The sequence below is a fragment of the Notolepis coatsorum genome (genome assembly GCF_963971535.1).
Source record: "Notolepis coatsorum genome assembly, chromosome: 2".
Classification (NCBI taxonomy): domain Eukaryota; kingdom Metazoa; phylum Chordata; class Actinopteri; order Aulopiformes; family Paralepididae; genus Notolepis; species Notolepis coatsorum.
In genome coordinates, this window is record NC_140166.1 from 29,974,688 (window position 1) to 29,997,524 (window position 22,837).

Below are 22,837 nucleotides of genomic sequence, written 5' to 3' on the forward strand. Positions count from 1 at the left end.
AATAGTTGACTGGGTCATTTTGTAACGGTAGCTAAGCTAACGTTAGCTCAGGGAGACGCCGACAGCTCCCGTGTCCCGTCCCACTAGACTACTAGACCCGTGTTTACATGCGTGCGGTAGGGGCTGGCACGCCCACTGCGCGAAGCCTCCTAAATAACTTTTTCCAGTTCGCACATATCTATTATCTATGACTAATTCTATCTATTTTTAGGGGCAAATGCGAGTGAAATAGTCGCGCTGTGGTTACATGACGTCATTGCTATTTTAGAGCTGCACTACCGGTTACACGGTATACTCAAAATCCATACCGTAGAGCAAATTCATACCGTTTATACCATATACCGTTTATACCGTCCACCCCTAGTTGATGGTTTGTTATTGTTCATTGTTCATTGAACATCCTGATGGCCTGGGGATAGAAGCTCCTTCTGAGTCTCTCTGTGCTTGCCATGAGACTCCAGTATCGCTTGCCTGACCGCAGCAGTTCAAAGAGGCAGTTGTTTGGGTGGCTGGAGTCTTTGATTATTCTCTTAGCCTTACCCATGCACCGCTTGTTGTAAATGTCTTGGAGAGTGGGAAGCCCACCTCCAATTGTGCGTTCGGCTGAACGGGCCACTCTCTGTAGTCTGCTACGGTCTTGTGCGGTGCTATTCCCAAACCAGGAGGTGATATTGCCAGTCAGGATGCTCTCTATTGTGCATGAGTAGAAGTTCTTGAGGATCTTCTGACTCGCGTTGAACTTCCTTAAGTTCCTAAGGAAGTTTATTGTTGTTTATTGTTTAAAAGGATCCCCATTAGCTGTCACCTAAGTGGCGAGCTAGTCTTCCTGGGGTCCACATAGAAAGACAACAGAAAACACAAAAAATAACAACATGAGATACATATGACAATCACAATTAACAATGATAATCTAAAAACAGTAAAACATTGTAGACATCATTATCAACATCAGAATAGTTTGCTCACATATTTAAGTAGTGCATTCTCAGGTGGTATTTGAAAGACACTTTACTATTCAATTTACTTATGTTCAGTGGGCAGTTATTCCAATGATTGATGGCACGATAAACAACAGTCCTCTTTAAAGCATTTGATTTTGGACGTGGTAACATAATCTGTCCATCATCAGCTGACCTAGTAAAATAAGAATGAACCTGACTGCATCTGACAATTTGTTTGTATAAGAAAACAGGTTGAGACGAAAAGACAGTGTTCCTGAAAAATTTAACTGTTGAAAACCAGCCTATTCTCTACCGTTAACCATGAGAGTTGCCGGTGCATAGTGATGGTGTTTGTTCTCATGGAACAATGTAAAACTAACCTTGCAGCTCTGTTCTGGGCAGTTTGCAATTTCTTTAGTTGACCTTTGGATGCAGAGAACCATACTGGTGCATAGGCCTGCCACGATAACACATTTTGCTGGGCGATTAATTGCCCCCGAAAATATCGCGATAAGCGATATTATTGCGACCGGTTAGAGAATTTTTTTTTTGGAGAAATTTATTTCCCAAAACTTTTATTTTGAAGCCCACCGCTCCGTCTTTTCCGGTGTTTAAGACTTTTATTTTGAAGCCCACCGACCGGACCGGAAGTATTGTTGTGATTATTTCAGGTACTTTTTGGGTACCAGAAAAGTCACGTGAAACACTGCAGACCACTGAATAGAGACGCGTCTCTAGGATTTCATAATCATTATGTTTGCAGCAGGCACAAGTGCAATAAACAAAGGATACAGTCACTGTGTATTCTGCCTCATTTATTGATTAAACAAAACCGACATCAACACAATTTGCCACCGAGCGGAGAGTTTAGTCTCGCAAAAAGATCGCTGACTTGTTAAGGCTTGTTGTTAGGTTAGGTGCTAATGTTGTGCTAGCGTTTTAGCATGGCTATCGTACATAGCGTGATCAATATAACTCGCTATTGATTGTTTGTATGAGTAACGTTAATGCTAGTAGAATAGACACAACGTGAGGTAATCACCATCCATTTTAAACCGGTTATTACATAATGCTAACGTTAGCAAATAGACGCGACTGGTAACGTTACAGCTTGTTAGCCTAATGCTCGTTAACGTTAGCATAGACAGCCTAGCTAACGTTAACGCTTGTAGAATAGACACAATGAGAGGTAACGTTAGCGTTAGCAGAATAGACACAACGAGGGTCTCGTTAATGTTGTTGTTGATTGATTGATTGAAAACTGTGTTTACTCTGTTTGTATGAGTAACGTTAATGCTAGTAGAATAGACACAATGTGCTGTGCTCTGTAGTAAAGCCAGCGGCCCGCCTCCCAACACGGACAGTGACTGACAAGGGGCACTGGGTCCGCCTCATTAAAACAAACGCGCAAATAGCAATTAATCGCGCCCGTCAAAATCATTGCATTCATTTTAATTATCGCGGCAATTAATCGATTTATTGCTTATCGCGGCAGGCCTACTGGTGCACAATAATCTAGGTGACATAAAATTAAAGATTTCGCCACCTGTCCCACAATATATGTAGGGACATAAGAAAGACATTTCCTCACCATGGAGATACCACTCCCCATCTTCTTCACTATGGTATCAATGTGTTCTGCCCATCACAGCTGGCTATCAATTATTATGCCCAGTAATTTTACTTTATTTACCTGTTCTATGGGTTCGTCAGACACGTTCAAACAAATTTTTGGTATTGATGACAATTTATGACTTGAACCCAAGATAATTGATTTGGTTTTTGAGATGTTTAGTACCAACTTATTCCATTTTATCCAATCAAACACCATATTTAACTCGGCTGATAAAACATTGTCCAGTTCACTGACAGTTTTTGCAGCATAGTACAATGTGGAATCATCAGCATACATTTGTACAGTTGCTTTACACAGAACTGATGGTAAGTCGTTTGTGAAGATGGCGTATAGGAGTGGTCCTAGGCAGCTCCCTTGCGGGACCCCACAGTCTAAGACCTTAGAGTGAGACCAGCTGCCAGTGTAATAAACGCTTTGTGTCCTACTTGTGAGATAACTCTTCATAAATATGATGGCTGTTGGACAAAACCCATAGCATTCTAGTTTACCGATGAGCAGATCATGGTCTATGACATTGAATGCAGCACTAAAATCAAGTAATACTGCACCAGTCATCTTTGAGTTATCAATTTCCTTGAGCCAGTCATCTGTCATTACTGTAAGGGCAGAACAAGTGGAATGATTAGGTTTGTAAGTAGGGCTGGGCGATATGGCAAAAAATCATATCGCGATAACTATATGATAATGTTATCATATTTCTTGATATCGATAATTATCGAAATTGTTATAAGTTTAAAAAATAAAAATAATCATTAAAATCTTTATTTTTTATTTTTTTTTAAACAACAGATGTATGTTTATTTTGCAGCAATTCTTTGTTGTTGCCGCCATCTTTAGTGTTACATCCCCTCACACTCCAGTTCTCAGGCTGCAGCTGGTTTAAAAGCGAAAGTAAACCGGCTTCTCTGCTGGCTGTGGCTCCAGGAGAGTTGAACAGTTCTGGTTCTGCTAGTTTATTTTCGATCTTTTGGCGCTTTTTTGGTGGACAAACCACCGCACATTTGCACCGTGACTGGAGTCTAGCTCTGCTAGCACACATAGCCTACTGTGTACAGACGGTTTCAAAATGTATTTTAAATTAGAAAGCAAACAAAATAAATGGACAAGAGAAAAATAAATCTCAATTTGGTCAGTATTGTCATTTGGACAAGCAAAGCCATTACTTTAAGTTGCAGGCAAGAAAGACAAGTCTGTCCACTGTCTCTGGTTTTAAAACTGCCCTGTTGCAGGTCACAAAAAAAAAAAAATTATCGTTATATCGCCCAGCCCTATTTGTAAGCATGTTCAAGCCATTACAGTCAGTGAGAAGTAGAGGCGTTGTCGTGCCTTCTTAATAACACTGCATAGCATTGATGATAGCATGAAGTTAAATCAACTATCCAGTTCGTTTTATAGTGTAATTTGGCTACTTGAGAGAAAGTGAGAGAGAGAGATTCATGTTACGCGCAACTTGCGTAGTACACACTGAGTCCGTTGTCTCAGAATGGATTTGGTAGAAAGGTAGAGAGAGAGCGAGAGACTGGATAACGTTTAACGTTAGCACTTACCTAATGAGACGGGTGATGTTGCTTCGCAGGGGCAAAAAAGTCCCCTGAAGACTCCGATTGCGTCCATTCAAATGCTCAAAAATATCTGCCATGTATGCCAATTTGGCAAGCCACTGAGCATCACAGAAACGATGTGAAAGATCACATTTTGAGTCAAGTAAAAACATCATCACGCAACTCGTAGAGCAAGCACCTTTCCTCTCGATAGCCAGCAGACCTCGGTGTGGAGAAGTAATTGCCGGTGATCCACTGCCCATCTCATCGCATGAAGCTGCAAACAACCGTGAATTCAATGGACAGGCCTTGATAAAATGTACAGTTCTTACCGCTTCGTCCAAAACTGTTTTGAGATCGGCAGGCATTTTTTTGGCAGCTAGGGCCTTCCTGTGGATGCAGCAGTGAATATATTTTGCTTGCTGAGCCACTGCTTTTACGCTGGTAAGTGCAGAGCAGAGGAGCAGGTGCGTCAGTAAAACTGTCATCACGCACAAATGCCACTATTTATTTACCCATAATGATAAGCCTAATTTGAGAGAATAACAAACTATAATACCATGTTTTATATTACACCGGTTTTACAATTTATTTTTATTAAAATTATATTATATACATTTTCTATTTTATTTAGTTTGGGAACCACTGTCCTAGAGAGCCTGAGTAGTGAACAGCTGTGACCTTATATGGCCTGATGGCTGATGACGTCTCATGATGACCTGTCTGAGCAGCCCATCATGATTTATGACATTATGCACTTTCAATAAAGCATTATTTAAAAAAATAACTGTTGTCATTCTTATGTTGTGGCAGCAGGGGGGACGATGACTACTTTGTAACCTAGTTACTTTCAAAGTAACTAAGTTACTTTGATAATCAAGTAATCAGTAAAGTAACTAGATTACTTTAGTAAGTAATTTTTTACAAATAATCTGTGGCATCACTCACAACAGAGCAGCAATCAGGGCCGTAGCCAGGGTTTAGAAATTAGGGAGGTAAAAAAATGTTTGTGGCCCAGACCGGCCCACTATAATCGGTCGGACACCACCCACCAGTACACCATCCTTGCGGTTCCCTTAAATATGCATACCTACTGTACTATTCCCCCAACCCACTACAAAGCTGGGTAGTAAGTGCCATGGACAAGTGGACCAGTGCAAGTTGGAGATGGAATGGAGCTGTTCCATCTTATTTCATTTGATACTAACTACTCAGTTCATACCGATTTCAAGTATTCAAATATCAATGATTAATATTGCATAAGGTTTACACAGTTAGTAGATCACCTTGTTTTATATTCATGTTCAGAGAGGAGTAATGGTTAGATATTTGTATGTGATTTATATGGCAATTAAATCAATGGTGTGTTTGTTTGGGGAGTTTGACCTACAGTTAATGTGCCTACCAGGTGAAGGTGCATGGTCAATGGACAGCACAAAAACAATTTGTGTAGGTGGAGACTAGAGCTACCACAGATAGTAATAAGTTATTAAGAGTAAGTAATCCATACCATATATATCCTAATAGTTACCTTATTACCATACTTGGCTGAAAATAAACTTAGCTGCCTGTTGTGAATGTGTTTTTCCCTGTAGGCAGGGCTGCCTCAGGGGGTGTGCGAGCAGTGCGGTCGCACAGGGCCTCACGGGAAGGGGGGCCTCGCACAAAAAAAAATAAAAATTTTTTTTTTATTTTTTTATTTTTTTTATTTTTTTAATTTTTTTTTGCGAGGCCCCCCTTCCCGCGAGGCCCTTTTTCATCACAGACATAAAATCTAGTTTTGCTTATATGCTTATATATTTCACATTAGACACGTTTGTAGAATGTTCCTGGCTCTGCGGCTCTGCACTATTCTCTATTGGAGCTCTGGGGCTCTGCAGCAGACATACTATTGGTTTCAAAAAGGGAGGGGTTACATTATGTGTACGCTGGCGTGCGTCAGCTACGTTTGACTATTTCGCGTGTGCAGCTTTGGAGGTTATGCTTAGTTATGCCAGCCAAAACGAAGAGGACGGTCATTCGGCAGATGGACTGAAGATGAAAGTTGTTGCATGTTAGACAGTTCAGTCAGGCTAGCCATCCCGGCTAAAGGCAGGGACAGCTATTTAGCTTTAGCTACGTTATAATATTTAGTGCTAACGTGTGGTTCAGTCGGGATAGCCATGATGATGTCGGCTAGTAGCTAGCTTAGCTAAAGGCTAACTAGCGTTAGCTAACCTAGAGAGAGCACGTGCAGCATTGTTATGCCAAGATGAAGAGGACGGTCATTCGGCAGATGAACTTAGTCAACTCCATGCGGTTGTCTCCATCCTCTTGGACGTTTGGTGAGTTTTTAATGCACTCTATTCTATTCCCGCCGTGGATATCTCTCTCTCTCTCTCTCGGGAGCCAAACGGGCCGGCTAGCTGTTGTAGTAGCTAACGGTGTGTGGCCTGGTGTCAGCACCTGGTGCGAGGGAGGTGAGCTTGGTGTTTCATTATGAGAATATCTCCATGCTCAAGTCGGCTATAGTCCGCGAGGGACTTGTTGCCGGCACCGCTATGGTAAACACCACTCTGTAGTGGGACGTGTATTGCCTTCTTTTTCCCTTCCCTCTTCGGATGAGAAGAGGAAAACACAGCGGCTGTCTGAAGTGTTGGCCTGTATTGCTTTTCTCACGTTGTACAGTTTTTCAGTGGTAGCCGCATAGCTTGCTTCTGCGTTAGCTAGTGGTTAGCGAGAGCCGGGTTGAGCTAACTGTTAGCTGTTTAGCTACGACGTTAGCTGCTCGTTTTCGCTCGGCTGGGAACGTTAGCTTGATGCTATCAGTTAGCCTAGAGTTAGCTGTTAGCTTGTGCTACGACCATTGACATTAGCCGTGAGAATAGCAGGCCCTGGCACTCTGACTACGACATCATCTTTGACCATGACAAGGCTCCGGCCATAGCTTCTTTTTGTCCCGCCAGCGAGAGGCCTTTGGTCAACATGGAGACCTGTGTTGCGGCCTTTCGCCCTGCGTTCCTTGGTGCAGGTAAGATGTCCATTGGACATTACCCCACTCTTCCTTCCTTCCCCTCCCGAATGTTTTGTTAATAACGATGTTACTTCACAACATTTGGAGATACGACATGTGCTGTGTGTGAATTGTCTTGGTCGTTTGTGTAGCTTGGGTAGCGTTGGCCAAAGCTGTGTGTGGCCTGGTGTCAGTACCTGGCTACTCTATTTGCAGTTAGCCTATTTAGCTGATGTCGGCCATTGGCTCCTTGCTACTTTGTTTTTTCTGGTATAGACCCTCTTCTCTTTGGATTTAAGTGTTGATCTTTGTCCTTTTGGATCTATGTATATTCATGTTGCCTTTGTGAAGTTATCTTTTCCTTCTGTTTTGTTCTTCCATTAAAAGTTGAATATCCTTTAGGGGCTCATCTTTGCTTATCTCTCTCATACATGCTCTCTCTCTAACACACACACACACAGACATGCTCTCTCTCTCTAACACACAAACACACATGCTCTCTCTCTCTCTCTCTCTTTCTAACACACAGACATGCTCTATATCTCTCTCTAACACACAAAATGACATGCTCTCTATATATTTCTCTCTTTCTAACACACATATACATGCTCTCTCTCTAACACACACACACACAAACAGACATGCTCTCTCTCTATCTCTCTCTCTCTGGCCTTGCTCTGGTGGAGGGTCAGGGGCATTGCCGGGTCTGTGCAGCGATAACACTGTATATTGACTGTAGAACGGGAGCTCTCTCTCGCTCTCTCTCTTGCTATATGTTGACTGTATCATGCCCAGCCTCGGGCAGCGCTATTATTTAAGAATATGTTGACTGTATTAGTACTAGGAGGGTTAATAAACTAATTTAGCCGGGGTGTATTTTTAAAAAAAGGCGGGGGAAATTTGTGAGAGACCAAAATCCAAAATGGCTGCCGTGGAAATTTACTTTTTAATGGTTTGACCTACAATGATGCACAATACATCAAGTCAAGTCAAGAGTTTTAATTGTCACGGCATACAGGTATACAATGAAATGCGGGTGGTCTTGCCCGCAACGATGTGCAATACAGTGGTACATATAATAGAATCAAAAGAAGAAACAACATTGTGCAGTAACAGGTAGCAGGTAACATGGGGTGACATCTCGGTATCTGTACATAGTTATTTACAGCGCATGTGTGACATGCTAGTTAGCTTTGGTAGTGCAATACACTGTTCCTGTTATTCTAATTTAAAGTGTCCTTTCCTTTGGCCATAAGTGTGCGTGTGTGCGACATGAGTGTGTGCCCGCTCATGTTAAAGTGTTAAGTGGCTGCTCGTGTGTGAGCGTGCACAGTGTGCGTGTCGTGTGTGTGTTCATGTGTGCTTGTGTGTGGACAGTTCAATGTTCTGAGCACTCAATGTACATTGTTCATGGCTCTGATGGCCTGGGGGAAGAAGCTGAGCCTAAGCCGCTCTGTCCTAGTAGCTGGGATTTGCAGGCGTCTGCCTGACCTCAGCAGCTGAAACAGGCTGTTATTGGGGTGGTGAGGGTCTTTCATTATCCTGCAGGCTCTGGATTTGCACCTCTTGTTGTATAGAACCTGCAGGGGGGGTAGTGCAATACCCGTGGTACGCTCGGCTGAGCGCACCACTTTCTGTAGGGCCTTCTTGTCCTGTGCCGTGCTGTTTCCATACCAGGCAGTGATGTTTCCGGTCAGGATGCTCTCTACAGCTCCTGAGTAGAAGGACTGGAGTATCTTCCCCGATACTCTGAACTTCCTTAACTGTCTCAGGTGGTAGAGACGCTGTTTCGCCTTCTTTACTACTGTGCCTATGTGTGTTGACCATGTCAGGTCAACACATGGTACCAGCCCCCTCTCAGTCATGTACCGGCCCCCTCTCAGTCATGTACCAGCCAGCCCCCTCTCAGTCATGTACCAGCCCCCTCTCAGTCATGTATACCAGCCCCCTCTCAGTCATCTACCAGCCCCCTCTCAGTCATGTACCACAGCCCCCTCTCAGTCATGTACCACAGCCCCATCTGAGTCATGTACCAGCCCCCTCTCAGTCATGTACCAGCCCCCTCTGTCATGTACCAGCCTCCTCTCAGTCATGTATACCAGCCCCCTCTCAGTCATGTACCAGCCCCCTCTCAGTCATGTGCCACAGCCCCCTCTCAGTCATGTACCACAGCCCCCTCTCAGTCATGTACCACAGCCCCATCTCAGTCATGTACCACAGCCCCATCTCAGTCATGTACCACAGCCTCATCTCAGTCATGTACCAGCCCCCTTTCAGTCATGTATACCAGCCCCCTCTCAGTCCTGTATACCAGCCTCCTCTCAGTCATGTACCACAGCCCCCTCTCAGTCATGTACCTCAGCCCCCTCTCAGTCATGTACCACAGCCTCCTCTCAGTCATGTACCACAGCCCCATCTCAGTCATGTACCACAGCCCCCTCTCAGTCATGTACCACAGCCTCCTCTCAGTCATGTACCACAGCCCCATCTCAGTCATGTACCAGCCCCCCTCTCAGTCATGTACCTGCACGACTGGCGGGGGGGGTGCTTAGTAAGATATGTGATTGGGCCAGCCCAGTGTCAGTCAATACTTTTTTTTCTTTTTTTAATAGTTACAAATAGTTACCGGACCTCGGTCACCTCATAGCTGGCTACAGCTCACAACAGAGCGTTCTGACTCACCGACCACTATGTACTGACTCACAACAGAGCATTCTGACTCACTGACTCACAACAGTGCATTCTCACTCACTGACTCGCCTCTTCCATCCCCCAGAGCTCCAGCCCTCAGAACACCTCCAGGTGGAGGGCTCCGTCTGGCTGCCACTCAACGTGGTCTCCAACGGCAACGCCTCCAGCAGCTCGCAGGCCGTGGGCGTGACCAAGATCGCCAAGTCGGTCATCGCCCCATTGGCCCAGCAGCATGTGTCCGTCTTCATGCTGTCCACCTATCAGACGGACTTCATCTTGGTGAGTCTCGCCCGCTCTTTTAATTCTGCTCTTTTGATTGACCTTCGAACCCCGCCCTTTTTTCTTGATCCTCCAATCGCAACTTTGAGATCATGTTATTTGCTGTTGTTGCAATATATATATAAAAAAATATTATTTGATTATATATATTAGATTAGATATTAGGGATGCACGATATTGATTTTGACACTGATACCGATAACTTTATGCTCCTCAAGCCGTTAACCGATACCCGATATTTATTGTATTATAAAAAAAAATTATGTATATATATCTTTTTTTTTTATCAACGTTTTTTTTTTCAACATGAAACAAAACATATCACAATACAATAATAATACATAAAAAGACTTCCCAGGACAATAACTTAACACCAACTTAAATGTGACCTAACCATACAACGGAAACAAAAGCCAAGACAACAGTTTTGACTGATAAAGTGACCATATTTATTTTTCCAAATGAAAATTCACAATCCGTCAACAACTTATAATACATCCAACCTAAGACGCTCGAAGCTTTTTGTTCTTCTTTTTTCAAAGCGGAGCCTTGAAAAAAAGGCTTTGAGTGGACACATCACCACCACAACAAGTCACCTGCAACATCACCACCGCCACGGTGTTAAAAGCCCACGACGACGGCGCGAGCACGCTTGTACCTATTGATGAGTCGTTTGCTAAATTAAAGAAGTTTGACAGAAATGACGGAGCAATAAGTGACTGCGTATTCAACCAAGGGTTGCATCACAGCCATGAAAGGGGCTAGCTTTGCTTAGCTCCTCGCGTCGTCGTAGGCTTCTAAGTTAACACACCATCATAGCGGTGGTGATGCCGCAGGTGACCCGTCAGGCTGGATGTATTACAAGTTGTTGCCCTTTTCCCTCCTTGTGGAACTTCTGCATTGCATTTATTACAAATAGCAAGCAAACTTTTTCCTCTGAAATTCCGAGTACCGACGCGGCCATCTTTGTTGTTAACGTCCGCGCTGATTCAGAAACTTACGTGGCTACGTCACAGCCAAGAAAGGGAGCGCTGGATTTGTGTAAAACGCCCTGTTCCTAAACCACACGCTATCAGTCGTACCACAGTACTGGCAAAACGGGAGGAGCCTACAGTCAAAACAAACGCACTTCATTCCAATTCACCCACACCGCATTTTTTTTTACCAAAAAATATATTATATTATCGGAGCTATTAATAACGTTATCGGGTTTATCGGGATGACATCATAATTGCTGATATCGGCCCGATAATTATCGTGCATCCCTATTAGATTATTATATATTGTAACTATATTTATTGTAAGGCAAATATAACAGAGGGCATACATGCCTATTTACACTGCCTACTTGCCCATATGCGCATGCTCCGAGTCAATTATATTGTTTACACTGCTTCTTTTTATTAAATTTTTACTTCTCCACTGTACAATTCTTTTTGAACTGTATCATGTCTTCTACTACATGTGCCTCCCCTCCCCCCTGCTGCTATGGTGCCTGAATTTCCCAGAGGGGATCAATGAAGGAATATCTTATATCTCTCAGTGAAGTCTGTGTGTAAATGTTACATGGTACCTTTCTAGACTCACTGACACTAGTCCCCCTAACAGGCCTTAAACTCTTAGTCTTGCTGTTAGTATTTCACCCACTCACCATTTTAATAAGTAAGACATTAAAACTCAATGGAGCTGAGGGTGCAAACGTGTTTTCAAAGTCAGGTGATCATCACTGCCTTCACTGACCGCTCTGTCAGCAGGTGCTCCTTCACATACATACAGGATCAGTTCAGAAGAAGTAGTCTCTCTTTGTTTCTTAATAAGAGACGGTGTTGTGATTTGAAGATTGATGGATACAGACAGAAAGACAGACAGACACGGTGAGATGGATTAGCTGCCCAGAAGGTTCTGACCAAATGGTTAAGAACGTCACATTTCATTGTGCTATAATAATGTCAGTTCAAAATGCATTAATTTGGGTAAATAAAGTACTCTATGCTACCCTATGAAGGTGAAAAGGAAATGGAAGATATTATGTTGAAAGTGTGAAATTTAAATACAATTTTCTTTAGATGCAAATTACCTTTGTGACCACCAAACTCACTCACTCGCTTGCTCACTTACTCGCTCGTTCACTCACTCACTCACTCACGCACTCACTCACGCACTCACTCACTCACTCACGCACTCACTCACTCACTCACTCACGCACTCACTCACTCACTCACTATTAGCCACTCTCTGCCTCTAGTGGTGGCTCACAGGTATGGCACCTTGCGTAAGACCAGCTCAATGCGAGAATCTACGACACTGTGTCCAGGGAGCGAAATTAACTTTTTGACTCACCGGCCAGTGGCGGGTAGATGGGAAGAGTCTACCCGCCAAGCATATTTCTTACCTGCCAAAAAAAATTTGATTAAAAAAAAATATATATATATTTTATATAAAAAGTTTTTTTAAATAAAATATATATTATATAATCATACTTGTAGTTGTATTATCTGTGAGACATCGCCACCACGCAATAAGTCAAAATGCTTGCTATCTGCAAACAGCTCCACTGTCTGTGTGTGTATACTTGAGTAGCCTCCAGCTCCAGCAAGGATTCTCCGGCCCTGCAGCTAGACCCTATATTCAGCTAGACCCTACATTCAGCATGCAAGGATTCTCCGGCGATGCAGCTGGACCCATTTATAACGTTACTGTTCTTGTGTCAAATCACATTCAACATGCCCTCAGCTAGAATACGCATTCAATCAATGTTATAAGACATTGATATCAGGAGCTATCTGTAGCTACTGCTAGCCCGGTAGATAACGTTAAGACAATTTAGTTTACTGGGACAGATCAACTAACGTGAGCTAGCTAACGCGAGCTAACGAGGGAACGGAGGTATTATGCACTCGAGTCGACTATTGCTGGAGCATTTGTTGATATCAGCAGCTATCAGTAGCTAGCCAGCTAGATACCGTTAGACAATGCCTCGTCATGTATTAAACTAAAAGTGAATAGTTGACTGGGTCATTGTTTAAACAGTAACGGAGGTCCGCTCTTCTAGAGCAGACTGCCTGTGTTGACATGAGCACTGCGAGCAGAAGCCCTTAGCCAATAGTATCCCGCTGCAGGGCTGGGCGGATATGACTCGTTGCCACGTTTTTTTTTCAAAATAAGAGTATCATACGAACCTAATTGTTGCTAACTGCCAGAGCCATCGATATTATGACTGGAGATGCGCTTGGGGCGGAAATGAGACCCGCACAGATTTTCAAAATAAGAGTATCGTTATGAACTTGATTGATTACACGTCACACGGCGGGCAGCCCTCTAAGTGTCAAGCGCCAACGGTAAAAACTGACCGCCCCTGGCGGGCGGCGGGCTTTAGTTTCGGTCCCTGACTGTGTCCTCGTTTTAACTCGCGCGTCTATCTTCTCGTAGGTGCGAGAGAAAGACCTTTCGATCGTCGTCACCACTCTGGAGGAGGAGTTCAACATGTTCAGAGAGGTGGGCGGAGAGTCGGTCCCTGTGCACAGTCAGGACGTGCACAACGGCTGCCAGAAGAACGGTAAAGAAGGTACCCCCAAAATTACTCTCACTGTCTCAATATTCTGCTGTGCCAGCCTAAATACACTGATTTCGCATGCCGGGATTACTGACTCTGACTGGGCATACTGGGCAAATGCCCTGGGTTTCGAGATGTGAAACACCTACTCGACTAACAAACACTTGGTCGACTTAAGACCAAACCGATCGATTAATTTATGAATGGGACTATGAGGGAGCTACCTTACTATGCTTTGGGTTCTCTTTTAGGAAACCTGGCCACGGTAGAGTCAGGTCTAGTTATTGTTCCTGTTGTCCTACCAGCCACCCAGCCTACGGTCCATCCGGTGCTGATCCCGCAGAACCAGTTCTGTGTGATGTCTCTGGACCCAGACACACTGCCGGCCATCGCCACCACCCTCCTCGATGTGCTCTTCTACTCCAACAGGTGAGCCTCCTTCACAGACACGGGAAGAGGGAGTGATGGGAGGCCTTGTGTAGAGAACGTTCTCTTTCCTCCAGCATGGCTGCCTGTAACCATTGGTAACCACGAAAAGCATGATATTACTCTTCTACTGTGACTTATTTATAAGATCCAGTAATGAGACAAATGGTTGTTTTTGTTGATATATTTTGAGGATATATTTCTGGCAAATGGCAACCATTGTTTTGCACATAGCAACCATTGTCTCTTCCATCGCCATGTACAAAACAATGGCTGCTATGTTACCGGCAGCATTCCGTGCAAGGCCTCCATTCTGATCTCTCCCATTATAGTCCAGTGATCACATGGATAACGACATGATGACATTACATTTACATTTAGCTGACGCTTTTATCCAAAGCAAAGTTCTGTCAGAACAACAAGTCAGCAGGAAGGGTACAACTCTATCAGCTGAGTAACAATGTTCATCAAACAGTGCTGGAACTTGGGTGCTGCAGTCTTGAGTGCATAGTAGTAAAGTTTTTTTTATTAATTCATAATAAAACACAAGATACCCTAATGTGCCCTAATGATAAGGATGAACGCTCAATGAAGAAACCCAATTCCCTTGCCACCCATCTATGCTACTCAGTTTATTCTGAGGACTGAGAAAAGAGGGAAGAGAGAAGGGTGCTGACCCAAAACATAGGAAGACCACCCTCAAGAGCCAGACCAGGCTTCACTCCACCCAGAACCCAATACACAGGAAGACCAGCCTCAAGCATAGTAGGTAGTAATATAGGCAAGGAAGATTATTTTGTGGCAAAGTGCATAGTGAGTATGAAGGTTAGTATTTTCCCCCCTTCTTCATTTCAAATATTTATTGAAGAAGGCGGCTGGGTGGCGCAGCGGACATTGCGCTTGTCACCAACGCAAGAGACACCGGTCTCGAATCCGGCTGTCAGCGTTGCCTCCGGCTTGGGCCGGCCGTCATACTGACTCAATTGGCAGAGTCAGCGGGAGGGAAGTCGATGGGTGGTAATCTGGTCGTTGTAAACAGCGACTCCTACAGGTCGGTCAGGGCGCCTGCACAACAAAGACAGGAGATGGCGGGGGCAGTGTGAGCCTCCCACACGTTACACCTCGCCAATGAGAGTCCGCGCTGGCAGGTGAAAGGAAGTGGCTGGCTGCCTCCACATGTATCGGAGGGGACATGTGATGGGTTTCTACCCTCCCTACGACCGGCCAGTGGGGGGCACATGCGAGCAACGATCAGGACACGGGAGGGAGAATTGGCACGAGAGGAAAAATTGGGATGGGAGAAAAATCACAGAAAAAGGAGAAAAAGTAGATAAACATTTTTTTTATTGAAGATGTGTGATTTTAGTCGACGGCGTAAAATTGGGCGGGTTTCGGCTGTCCTAACTGTGGTGGGAAGTTCGTTCCATCATTGTGGAGCAAGGACAGAGAATAGCCGGCTTCTCTTTGATGACCCCTCCGGAGCTCGGATAGGAGGGGGTCTGAGGCGGCCAGAGGATGTAGAGCAGAGGGGTCTTGAGGGTGTGTAGTTAGAAGATGTAGAGTGGAGGGGTCTTGATGGTGTAGTTAGAAGATGTAGAGTGGAGGGGTCTTGAGGGGGTGTAGTTAGAAGATGTAGAGTGGAGGGGTCTTGATGGTGTAGTTAGAAGATGTAGAGCGGAGGGGTCTTGAGGGTGTGTAGTTAGAAGATGTGGAGCGGAGGGGTCTTGAGGGTGTAGTTAGAAGATGTAGAATGGAGGGGTCTTGAGGGTGTGTAGTTAGAAGATGTAGAGCAGGTGGGTCTTGATGGTGTAGTTAGAAGATGTAGAGCGGAGGGGTCTTGAGGGTGTGTAGTTAGAAGATGTAGAGCGGAGGGGTCTTGAGGGTGTGTAGTTAGAAGATGTGGATCGGAGGGTTCTTGATGGTGTAGTTAGAAGATGTAGAGCGGAGGGGTCTTGATGGTGTAGTTAGAAGATGTAGAGCGGAGGGGTCTTGAGGGTGTGTAGTTAGAAGATGTAGAGCGGAGGGGTCTTGAGGGTGTGTAGTTAGAAGATATAGAGCGGAGGGGTCTTGAGGGTGTGTAGTTAGAAGATGTAGAGCGGAGGGGTCTTGAGGGTGTGTAGTTAGAAGATGTGGATCGGAGGGTTCTTGATGGTGTAGTTAGAAGATGTAGAGCGGAGGGGTCTTGAGGGTGTGTAGTTAGAAGATGTAGAGCGGAGGGGTCTTGAGGGTGTGTAGTTAGAAGATGTAGAGCGGAGGGGTCTTGAGGGTGTGTAGTTAGAAGATATAGAGCGGAGGGGTCTTGAGGGTGTGTAGTTAGAAGATGTGGAGGGGAGGGGTCTTGAGGGTGTGTAGTTAGAAGATGTGGATCGGAGGGTTCTTGATGGTGTAGTTAGAAGATGTAGAGCGGAGGGGTCTTGAGGGTGTGTAGTTAGAAGATGTAGAGCGGAGGGGTCTTGAGGGTGTGTAGTTAGAAGATGTAGAGCGGAGGGGTCTTGAGGGTGTGTAGTTAGAAGATATAGAGCGGAGGGGTCTTGAGGGTGTGTAGTTAGAAGATGTAGAGCGGAGGGGTCTTGAGGGTGTGTAGTTAGAAGATGTAGAGCGGAGGGGTCTTGAGGGTGTGTAGTTAGAAGATGTGGATCGGAGGGTTCTTGATGGTGTAGTTAGAAGATGTAGAGCGGAGGGGTCTTGAGGGTGTGTAGTTAGAAGATGTAGAGCGGAGGGGTCTTGAGGGTGTGTAGTTAGAAGATGTAGAGCGGAGGGGTCTTGAGGGTGTGTAGTTAGAAGATATAGAGCGGAGGGGTCTTGAGGGTGTGTAGTTAGAAGATGTGGAGGGGTCTTGAGGGTGTGTAGTTAAGAGACCATTGACCGGAGGCAGGCGGGAGCTGTTCCTTTTGCTGCACGATATGCCAGGTCGAGGACCTTGAAGCGGATTTGTGCGGCGATAGGGAGCCAGTGCAGCTCTCTAAGAAGTAACATGGTAACATGGGCTGACTTTGGTAGTTTGGAGATCAGGCCAGCGGCTGCGTGGCGGTAGTCTGTAGACCAGCTAGCGGTGCATTGCAGTAGTCGAGGCGAGACATGACTGTTGATTGCACGAGGAGTTGAGTGGCTTCTTTTGTCATGAAGGGGCGGATCCTTCTGACATTACTCAGGAGGAATCTGCAGGTTCTGGTTGTTGCAGCGACGTGAGCAGAGAAGTTCAGCTGGTCGTCAACGGCTACACCTAGGTTCTTGGCGGTCGGGGACGAAGCCTCGGCTACATTCTCCACTGTGATGGAAAGGTCAGCAGGGAGGATTTCGCCGGCAGGTGAATTCACTTTTTGCTTAGGTTCAGTTTGAGGTGGTCGTCGTCAACTCTTGTGATGTCATCAGGTATAAAGTGTGAAGCTGCTCCATAGAACAATGACTTGGTAAAGATGTTCTAGATGGCGCTGAGAGAACCCATAGGTACATGTTCTGTTTCAGAACTGAGAACAGAACACTACTATAGAATAAAAAGCTCATTTGGCACCGGCGGCACGGTGGTGTAGTGGTTAACACTGTCGCCTCACAGCTAGAAGGTCCAGGGTTCGATTCCCGCTTGGGGACCAGGTTGCCGTTTTGCCAGTTACCCAGGTGGGGTATCTCCCAGGCCTTTCTGTGTGGAGTTTGCATGTTCTCCCCGTGCTCTCAAGGGTTTCCCCTCCCGATAAGATAAACCCAATGAAAGGGAGAGAGTAGCCCATATTCACAAATACTGATTGAACGTTCCTAGGCCATGGAAGAAACATATTGGAAAGGGTGTTCCCTGTGAATGTCTAGAACTAGAAGCAGTGATAAGTGTGTCTGTTGTGTTAAATGTAATTGGTTACATGTGGTCCTCTTGTCACTGGTTGGTTGAAACACCTACAAGTACATAACTACTTCTCATTACTTGAGAGAAACATCTCTGTGCTGTCGGGTGAAACCTTGTATCTCCGAAATGGAGAACAACCTGATTTTCAGTGTGATGGACATGGACACCCATGTATTGTTGAAGTTGTACATTTGACTTTAATGGACCATATTCAGTGTTAATTAATCTGCGTTTTTCCTCTCGTCTGACGTGATGCCAGTCCTAAGGAGAGCTCCCAGGACCTGGACCGCATCAAGTTCTTCTCCTTCTCCCTCATCGACGGCTACATATCTCTGGTGATGGACACGGAGGCACAGAGACAGTAAGGCCTTGTTTCTCCTTGTGCACCGGGACTCCATGCACCCCTCACATCCACGCCTCATATGAGACATAGGCGTGGAGTTAAAGGGTTGATCCCAATACCCCCTACTACTTGGCCCTACCCCTCCGCGTGGCCACGTAGTGTAGGGCGTCCCAGTTCTTTGGTGTCTTGGCAAAGTACTCATCTAGCCCTCCGACTAGTCCTCCAAAATAGTTTTCCTATTTTATGACAATTTTACAATAATAATGCTATGACGTTATCACATAACGCCAACAAATCAATAATTATTAAAATCGCCATGGACGACTTTAGACGTCATTCCTCGCCATGCGTAATCTGCCAATGGCGTCTTACAGCGTCTTTGAGATCAATATTTCAAAAATCTGTCATGGCAATCATATTTCACCCACGGAGACTTGAGACTTGCTGTTGATCTCCTCTCAACTCTCCAACGGTTCAAGACCGCCATCTGGTGGCCGATCGGCGAATCGCCAAAACCGGAAGTGCCGCGCCGGAAGTGGTGCTCACCCATATTTCGTTCGGCCACTCGCGATTGCTAGCGGGACTCCAGCTTGATACACTGGATAGCGATCTGTTGCCAATAACTCGATAAACATGATTTGGACGTATATACTATTATACAAGCTGGAAATGGATCGCATATAACAACATCCCATAATAGCGATCTTTCTGCTCCACGCTGATCACCCAACGGTCAGAGGAAGCTGCGGTGAGTTTCAGCGTGTTTGATTATTATTAAACATACACACTGCTCCGATCAACATATCATCCATACTAAATAAATGATTTAACGACGGCCACGGACTTATAAACCCCCCCCCCCCTTCGGTCACCAGCAGATGATGAGGCATGACGTGTAGGACCTTGTACAATTGAACATTTTTATCTGACGTCAATCGGTATCAAACTACATTTGATGATCTAATATATGTATTTAGGGCTATAACTCACGTTCTGCAGAATGCTGCAGAAAACGATAAAAACATATTTATACTTTAGACCAGGGCTATTCAACTGGCGGCCCGCGGGCCAGATCCGGCCCGCGGGATGATTCTGACCGGCCCGCCAAAGATTACATGATAATAAAAAAAATTAAAAAAAATTAAAAATAAATATTTTCTTTTTTATATATATATATATATTTTTTTTTACTTTTTTTTTTTCATGTCAACGTTAACACGCACAATTGAGCCAAAAGTCACTCAATTAATGACAGATTTCATTGATAAATTGAGGGAAAACTTTGCAAGTCGATTTGATGAATTTGACATGTCCAGAGAATTGATGCATTTTGTGAGCAACCCATTTGCCAATGTAGCTGCTATTTCCACAAAAGGACAAGAGTTCCTTGCATCACTTCACATTGATGAAGGTCTCCTGCAACTTGAAATAATTGACATGCAAGCATCATCTGCTCTGAAGCAGGCACCTGAGAATGAATCCACCACAACATTTTGGATAAAGTGTATTCATGTCAAGACATTCCCCAAAATAAAAACGCTGGCAATATCTGTGCTAACAATGTTTGGCTCAACATACACCTGTGAATCCAGTTTCTCTCACATGAATGCCATTAAAACAAGCAACCATGCCTCCTTGACAAATGAGCATTTGCATCACTGTTTGCGGGTAGCCCTCACTTCCTATGAACCCTCTTTCTCTGCCATTGCCCAGTCAAAGAAGTGCAATCGCTCTCATTAGATGTGTGTATGTAGGCTAGGCCTGTCTGCCCCCCACCCCCCTGATGTTTGAGAGTTAAGAGTCGACAATAAGTGCTAATAAGATGCTGTGATTTGCTGTTGTTGCACAGACATGAAGCACTTTTTCACAAGCTCAGCTGCACTATAAATGTGTTTTTTTGTTCAAGTGTTGATGTTAGAATGTTCAGATGCACATCATGTTTTTTATTTTATTTTTATATTGAAATGTTGAAGAGGAGATGTTGCAGTTGTTGCACAGTCATAACTGAAGCACTTTTTGCAGGAGAGGAGATGTTGCAGATGTGGCACATAAATGAAGCACTTTTTTTGAAAAGTATACTACTTTTGCAATGTAGTTAAATAAAAGTTGTGAAAATGTGGTTGCGTGTTGTGTCAAGTGTACATATATTCATAGCATGGGGAGGCGCCGTGGCAGTCCGGCCCCTGGCCCCTTGGGTTTCTGACAATGTGGCCCCCTGAACAATTTAGTTGAATAGCCCTGCTTTAGACCATATTTTTGTATGAATATGTGAATGAAAAAGTAGAACGTTGCTACATCCTAAACGATAGATACTTGACGTTGAATGGGCCATAGTAATGTCAATTTAGCAATACAATTTAAAAAGTTATAGCCCTGCAAAGAAGGGGAACATCTCCATAGACAAATAGAGCTGGCAGAGGACGGTATAAGGATGGATATAAGCGTGGCAGAGAAAGGGTTAAGTGGCCGAGGCTACTTGACGAGCACAGAACAAGTCATTTAAAGATGTGTCCTAACCCCTGTAGCTTGGTCCTGACCCCCTGTAGCTCGGACCCCTGTACGCCATGACCCATGTAGCTCCTGACCCCTGTAGCTCGGACCCCTGTACGCTCCTGACCCCTGTAGCTCCTGACCCCTGTACGCCATGACCCATGTAGCTCCTGACCCCTGTAGCTCGGACCCCTGTACGCTCCTGACCCCTGTAGCTCCTGACCCCTGTAGCTCGGACCCCTGTACGCCCTGACCCCTGTAGCTCCTGACCCCTGTAGCTCGGACCCCTGTACGCCCTGACCCCTGTAGCTCCTGACCCATGTAGCTCCTGACCCCTGTACGCTCCTGACCCCTGTACGCTCCTGACCCCTGTAGCTCGGACCCCTGTACGCCCTGACCCCTGTAGCTCCTGACCCCTGTACGCTCCTGACCCCTGTACGCTTTTGACCCCTGTAGCTCGGTCCTGACCCCTGTACGCTTTAATGGGAAATATTAAAGGACAAAACGATGAGCCGTTTTATAAATCATTCTGAGTAGGGATGTCCGATATTATCGGCCGATATTGGCATTAAAATGTGATATCGGAAAATATCAGTATCTGTTTAAAAATATATATATATATATATATATATATATATATATATATATATATATTTTTTTTTACATTTCTATAACCTTTATTTACCCAGGCAAGCAAGTAAGAACAAATTCTGATTTTATTTATTGTCAAAAGTATGCATAATGTTATGTTAATTCCACAACAATACATATGTAATGTTAATTACCTGAAATTATTCCGTTTTTTGGGGGGGGGAAACCCTGCATATATCGGTATTGGTTGATATCAGTATCGGAAATTAAGAGTTGGACAATATCGGTATATCGGTATCGGTAAAAAAGCCAATATCGAGCATCCCTAATTCTGAGTCATTATTAATAATAGAAACGTTTATTTCACCGTGGCCACAATGAAAGGACAGTTTACAGACAGATACATCATGTTAAGATAAGAGAAGATAAGATATTCCTTTATTGATCCCCTTGGGGAAATTTAGGCATCATAGCAGCATGTTCACACACTCGCGTCTGGCCATAAAGTGACCAGGAGGTCTGGGCAGAACATAGTTTATACACACTTGCAAGACGTAACATTAGAACAGATATGATGATGAAAGTAAATAAAAATGGTTCCCAGTTACGGGAAGTAATAATAACCTTGCTTTGGCTGGCTGGGGAGATGTTGATACCTTGGAGTCTCTTAAAGAGACACACACACACATTACACTAGCTGGTCACACTGGACCAGTCGAGCTGTAAAATGATAAAATGATATCTCAACACAGATCTATAATGACATGATAATATTTTCCACAACAACGCTCCTGACCCCCTGTAGCTCGGTCCAGACCCCTGTACCCTCCTGACCCCCTGTAGCTCGCTCCAGACCCCTGTACCCTCCTGACCCCCTGTAGCTCGGTCCAGACCCCTGTACCCTCCTGACCCCCTGTAGCTCGCTCCAGACCCCTGTACCCTCCTGACCCCTGTACCCTCCTGACCCCTGTAGCTCGGTCCAGACCCCTGTACCCTCCTGACCCCCTGTAGCTCGGTCCTGACCCCTGTACCCTCCTGACCCCCTGTAGCTCGGTCCAGACCCCTGTACCCTCCTGACCCCTGTAGCTCGGTCCTGACCCCTGTACGCTCCTGACCCCCTGTAGCTCGGTCCAGACCCCTGTACGCTCCTGACCCCCTGTAGCTCGGTCCAGACCCCTGTACGCTCCTGACCCCCTGTAGCTCGGTCCAGACCCCTGTACGCTCCTGACCCCCTCAGGGCTGTACGCTAGGCTTTTTCACTAGGGGCACACTTGCCCCTAAATTAGAAATTTAGGGGCAAAAAATATGTTTTAGGGGCACATTTTTAAATAACAATTTTACCATTATAGTGCAAAAAAATATGTTCCTCCTGCCTCATTACTGTGGTCCTTTTATTTAACATTTAAGTGCTTTTGTTGTCAGGTTTGTATCTTTTATAATGAACCAACTAGGGCTGGGCGATATGGCCTAAATATGATATCACGATATTTTCTGACCTTTCGGCGATACACGATACACA

General features: G+C 44.9%; 1 protein-coding gene across 3 annotated transcripts in view; it reads left to right on the forward strand.

Annotated features, from left to right (window-relative positions):
- castor1 (cytosolic arginine sensor for mTORC1 subunit 1) overlaps positions 1-22,837 on the forward strand; it is a 75,481-nt gene that overhangs the window by 37,533 nt on the left and 15,111 nt on the right. The window contains exons 3-6 of one of the 3 annotated variants that reach the window (XM_084307982.1): positions 9,887-10,080; positions 13,510-13,645; positions 13,885-14,062; positions 18,154-18,255. In XM_084307982.1, coding sequence (XP_084164108.1) covers positions 9,887-10,080; positions 13,510-13,645; positions 13,885-14,062; positions 18,154-18,255 — 610 coding nt within the window. The remainder of the gene's footprint in view (positions 1-9,886; positions 10,081-13,509; positions 13,646-13,884; positions 14,063-18,153; positions 18,256-22,837) is intronic. The other 2 variants (XM_084307983.1, XM_084307984.1) reach the window with 2 other exon arrangements.